Genomic DNA, 6,000 nt, shown 5'->3' with positions numbered 1-6,000 from the left:
CTATGTCACTGACTCTAGGCCCAAGAGTCTCCAGGTCTTGCCATACTGTTGGCCAATCAGGTCTCCACCCGGGTTTACAGGAGTCTCTTGAACATTGTAGGGCTTAGCTCGCCATTTCATTGCTGTTTTGCTCTCACTTCCCCTTATCAGTGACGAACGTGGTCACCAATCAGAGCATGTATTCTCATTGAGTCTTAGTCTTGGAAGGGGGTTTGCACTGAGGGGACCCGACCACTTGGGGGCCCTATGTTTTGAAACATGCTGTCTCATTTTCCACACCCCCATGAGCACACACATGCACAAACAGACATGGAAGAGCAATCCTGGAATTAAAGGGAAAAAAAAAAAAACACTTAAAATTTTTCTAGAATCGTTCACACGGCTCCTGGTTTTGAATGCTAGCAAGGTCTCTTGAGCCCCCTTGTTCCATTCTCTGCTTCTAAGCAGGACAGTGCCATTTGAGGCCAGGACAAGGTAAAGAGAGGTATGAAAACCTGCCCTATTTGTCTAGATGACAAAGGCAGGGTCTTCAACTTGCTGAGGTTCACAGCCCATCTTCCATTCAGAGAACCAGTCTACTGAGCTCTGCTCCACAGCTTGGAGCCAGTCCCTGAAGTCCAAGCCAGGGCAGGGCTAGGCTGCCGGGTCAGGGTCTGGAGGAGCCATGAGGGTGGGGAGGGGGGTGGCTGGGCTAAGAGCCAGGCCCGGTGGGAACACTGGAAGCTGACTCCCTTTGGGGCCACAGGGATGGTTTTGTGGCTTTGTCTTCTGACCCACTTACCGAAGGCAACCGGATCCCCTTGTGCTCCCTTTAATTCTGGTGACTTCCGCGGTCTGGGCCCTTTCTTCCTGTGCCAGGAGAAGTGGGGGGCTCTCCCTTCTTCCTCCCAGTGCATGGGGGGCATGGAGTAGAGCCAGGGCCTGAGCCTGCCTGCTCATCTCAGCCTCTCTTGCTGCCCTAGTGGCCTCCAGCACAACCGCATCTGGGAAATCGGAGCTGACACCTTCAGCCAGCTGAGCTCCCTGCGAGCGCTGTGAGTATCCTGCGGGTGGCACCCGGAATGCTCTATCCTGGGCATGCTCACGTCCTTCACATGTGCTCTGTAAACATATGTGACACACACACAGTCTCCCTGCCCTCGCCCACTCCAGCAGACACACACACAGGAGAGGTGCCTCTCCGGCAGATGGCTTCTCTAGCCACTTCTCTAGCTGGCACCCAGGGGGCCAATGAAGCTCTGGAACCAAATTACCAATATCCCTGTTTCTGGTGCCACATCCAGGTTAGGGGCCAGGCAGAAGATGGATGTGGTTTTTGTGTGCCATCAAGTCAATGCGAACTCATAGCAACACAGGGTTTCCTAGGCTATAGTCTTTGTAAGAGGAAATTACCAGGGTTTTTCTCCTGCAGAGCCACTGGTGGGTTCAAACTGCTGAATTTCTGGTGAGCAGCGGAACTGTTAACCACTGCACCAGCAGGACTGAGGTTTCTGCTCCTGAGTCCTCCTCCATATGTCACTGTCCCTCCCTGTCCTACTCCCTCTGCCCACAGGGACCTGAGCTGGAACACCATCCGGTCCATCCACCCTGAGGCCTTTGCCACTCTACGCTCCCTGGTCAAACTGTAAGTGCCCCCCTGTACTTTCCTCTGGGTTGTTGGGAACCCACCAGGGATTTCGGGCTCACAGTGGGACAAGAGGACCCACCCCAGAGTGGGAATATGCATAAATGTGGGAGTCCCACACCCCAGGGAGATGGGCTCCAGCCTCATCAATCACTCTGATGGTCCGTTTGACAGACCTGATAAACAGCTGTCTCCTGCAAGCTCTGGAACGTCATCTGTTAATGGTCTGCAACATTTTGGCAGCCTCAGCTCACTCTATGCCCCCTTGTTCCTGCTCCTCTCCCAGCCTCCATTTGTACCAATAAAAAGGATATCTGGGCTTGGAACCCCTTCACGACTCATGGAGCCAGGGGCTCTCCTGCTTGGAGTGTGATCCTAAGGAGCTGCCATTCTGTACTGTTGTTGTTAAGTGCCTTTGAGTCAGTTCTGACCCATAGTGACCCTGCATAGGGTTTCTGAGGAACAGCTGGTGAACTTGAACCATGCCAATCTTACAGTTCAAGCGGCTTCGCAGTCTGGCGCATTAACCCACAACACCACACCAGGACTCGGGGCCCTTTAAATTACAGTGATGTAAACAGGGAGCATATATTGGTAGCTACAGGGCCATTATGCCAGAGCTGGAAGGGACCTGTGACAGGGCTGCCCCACACTGTGATGCAGGTTATTCGCTGCACAAGAGCTCCACTCAAGGGGTAGTGGACATCCTGCCTGCCAGCTTGTGGAGCTGTGCATCCTCAGGGCCTATGTACCCAGAGGGGGCCTTTTTCCAATAAACAAAAGATTCCTTATAGGCTCCCTCCAGCCCTGGCCTCAGAGATCCCCTAGCCCTTCCCTCACCTCATAGGTGAGCCTTCCAGTGACCAGGGAGGAGAAGCTTGCCCAAACCCAGAAGCTAGGTCCCAGGCCTCCCCAGGCAGCATATGGGCCCTCCCCAAGGCTGCAGCGCTCTGGACTCTAGGGTATATGTTACCTGGCAAAATTCTTACCTCTCCTGTTTGCTCTGCTCCTGCCAGATAGGTAGGGTCCATATTTTTATCCCTTTAAGAGATGAGGACATTGAAACACAGGCAGATTTGTGACTCCCCTTGATTATACAGTAAGTTGGTGACAGTGCCAGGTTTCCTGTCTTCCAGTCCAGGGCTGTTTCCACGACGCACCGTCTGTGGTCATGGTGTTTGGTTTGGAGCACTGGCTTCCTCTAATGTGTCTCCAGTAGAGTACCGCGCATGTCCTCACCTCTGGCTACAAAGCAGGCACTGTAAAACAGAAGGGATGACCAAGCCCCTGCTTAGAGCCAGATGCCTGACTCTGGGCTCTTGTATCATCAGGAAAGGGGAGTAAGGGCAAAGGAATGGAGACAAGCAACACCAGGCAGGCCCTCCAGTGAGGTGGTCAGGGGATCTGGATGGGAATCAGACCTGGACACAGGATGTGAGGCTGGGGAAGCTCCGTAACCTAAGAATTGGGATGGCATGGCATCAAGTTAGGGCAGTCCCTGGAATATAGTTGGCACAATGATTTGTTGAATGAATGAAGATATTATATATACATGGTCCCTCTAGCAACTCTTTCTCACCCTCCTCCCCAGCATTTGATGCTCTCTTCTCTATTTGCTCATCTTCTGTCCTTTGCTCCTCTCCTCTTGCTTCCATCCCAGGCACACTGGCTACACCCACAGCACAGCCTTCCCCCTCAACAATCCCACTGACTGCCAATAACCCTGACCATCCACTGTCCTAGGGACCTGACAGACAATCAGCTGACCACACTGCCCCTGGCTGGACTTGGGGGCCTGATGCATCTGAAGCTCAAAGGGAACCTGGCTCTCTCTCAAGCCTTCTCCAAGGACAGTTTCCCAAAACTGAGGTGAGGGCCTACCTTCCCCCAACAGGTTTGTCCCAGGACAGCTGGAGAGACTATGAAGAGACAGGAAGAAAGACCCAGGGCCTCATCCTGAGGAAAGTATGGTGACCAAGTGGCTTAGGGTTTAGCCTAGGCAAAATGAAAAGGGCTCATCCAGCCTCCTACCAGCCCAACCAGGAGTACATGCACTCCTTTTGCCACATCAAATATGTTATGCATAGCCTGGTTCCAGAGAACCAACACTAGGGACTACTGAGACCTCTTGTGTGGACAGATGCAAAGGCCCTGGACCTCCTGCTTTTGTGTCCAGTTCCATGTCCCCAGACTGTCCGTCCTTACTCGAACAGCATCTGGATCTTGGAACAGGGCAGAGCCCAGGGCACTGATGAGTGGAAAACACACTGCAAACACAGTGCCTGGTGCTGATGATATCCGGGCCTCCTACATGCAGGCTGTGTGGTCCATGCCTGCTGCCGACTAATGAGAGACCCACTGCATCTGCCCGCACCCTCAGAGGGCACCCAGTCAGTTTGCATGTACCTAGAAGGGACCCGGGGGTGGGTCTCACTAAGGGCCAGGGCAGAGAGTCTCTGGGAAAATCCCTGTCTCCTTAAACATAAAAGGGAAAGCTATTTGCTAGGTGGAGGAGCAGAGCTCTGAGTGTTGTGTGACCTTGGGGTAAGCTGCTGTCTACTCTGAACTTGCAGAGGAGACTCCTTAAACAATAGATAGAAAGTCTACCTCCCCATCTCAGCTTTCAGAATGAAAAAGGATAAGACTAATATCTACCCAGAGCCCTTCTGAAGCAGGAATTGTACTGTAAGATCCTTACAAGAAAGCCCCCTACTCAGTCATCAGTGTTCTTTGGGGTCAAAGCGCAGGAACTGAGTGCTGGGTCTCTGGGCACTTAACTCAGACTGAGGTCTTAGACCTCAAATACTCCTCAGACAACACGTTCATCTTTTCCCACTCTCAGGGTCCTGGAGGTGCCCTATGCCTACCAGTGCTGTGCCTATGGGGTCTGTGGCAGTTTCTTTAAGGCCTCTGGACAGTGGGAGGCTGAGGACTTTCACCTTGAGGAGGAGGAGGCTCCGAAGAGGCCCATTGGCCTCCTTGCTGGACAAGCAGAGAACCACTGTGAGTGAGCCGGGGTCTTGGGCTTAGCTGGGCAGGGTGGGAGGCTGTGGAGAGGAAGTTAGAGAGGAGGCTTGGGGGATCCTGAGAAGGGGGATTGCTGGGGCTGCTGAGGGGAGTTCTAGGGAGGAAGAAACTGTAGTGTTTGCACCGTGTCTTTTCAAGGAGGGAGAAATAGCCATCATGTGCTTCCTTCTCACACCCCAGAGGTGCTTGGAAAAAAAAAAAAAAATGATGATGACTGTCATCATTACCCAGGGCTTCTGTAACAGAAATAGCACAAGTGAGTGACTTTAAAGAGTAGAAATTTATTTGCTCATTATTTTCTCATTATTTTTAGTTCTGGAGGCTGAAACCCTAACTCAGAGTCTTGGTCATGTCAAATATTTTCTTGTCTGTAGCCCCAGGTGTTCATTGCCTTGTAGACGAGCCTCACATGCGGTCTGTCTTGCCCAGTGTGTGTCTGTGTGTCTGTTCTGCTCTTTTTATCACACAGAAATGAGTAGATTTAAGAACAACCCTCCTCTGATATGGTCTCATCAACATAACAAAAGGAACCCTTTATTTCCACACAGCATCGTATTTATAGATGCAAGAGCTAGGATTTCTACACCTATTTTTGGAGGCCACAATTCAGCCCATAGTAATGACAATGACAATAGTAGTATTTCAATTTTTGTCAAGCCCTTTGTAGTTCACAGAGAGCTCTTATTTGTGTTGTCTCAGTTAATATGGCTGCCCACATAGCTCATCTGTTTCTTCTCCAAGGCTGTCTCCTCATCACATGGGTTTCTGTCCTTCAACATTAGGGCATTCTCAGAGAAGATGGTTGTGGCGGTGGTTATGTTCCATGGAGTCAGTTCTGACTCATAGTATCTCTACACAGGATTTCCGAGACTATAAATCTTTACGGGAGCAGAAAGCCTCATCTTTCTCCCATGGTAGTTTTGAACTGCTGACCTTGAGATTAGCAGCTTGACTTGTAGCCACAACGCTACCAGAGCTCCTTTCAGAGAAGATAGACCCATGTATTTAATCAACCCGAGTCAGGTCACATTCAATTAAATCACTTGAATTCAATCTGCTTCCAGGAAAGAAAAAAAAAAATCTTCACAATATGTTCGAGAACCAGAAGGAATTGTTACTGTTGCTAAGTGTCATCAAGTCAGATCTAACTCATAGTGACCTCGTATAGGGTTTCCAAGGAGTGGTTGGCTGGTGGGTTTGTGGTTAGCAATCCAGTGTTTATTCTACAGTGCTAAACAAGGAAATGTTGCTGTCCTAGTCTATCCTGCCTCTCCATTCTACCTCAACAAGTCTGGAAGTGAGATGTCACTTGTCAGTAGGTCTAAAAGGGTCTTGTTTGAGGAGGGTCA

General features: G+C 50.7%; 1 protein-coding gene across 1 annotated transcript in view; it reads left to right on the top strand.

Moving 5' to 3' along the window:
- Positions 1-6,000, top strand: part of LGR6 (leucine-rich repeat containing G protein-coupled receptor 6) — a 147,547-nt gene that overhangs the window by 133,971 nt on the left and 7,576 nt on the right. Inside the window, 4 exon segments of the mRNA XM_006834223.1 lie at positions 963-1,034; positions 1,553-1,624; positions 3,368-3,493; positions 4,467-4,627. Coding sequence (XP_006834286.1) covers positions 963-1,034; positions 1,553-1,624; positions 3,368-3,493; positions 4,467-4,627 — 431 coding nt within the window.

This window comes from Chrysochloris asiatica, unplaced genomic scaffold (genome assembly GCF_000296735.1).
Source record: "Chrysochloris asiatica unplaced genomic scaffold, ChrAsi1.0 scaffold00009, whole genome shotgun sequence".
Lineage (NCBI taxonomy): Eukaryota > Metazoa > Chordata > Mammalia > Afrosoricida > Chrysochloridae > Chrysochloris > Chrysochloris asiatica.
The sequence above is the reverse complement of the archived record's forward strand: the minus strand, read 5'-3'. Positions and strand labels throughout refer to the sequence as shown.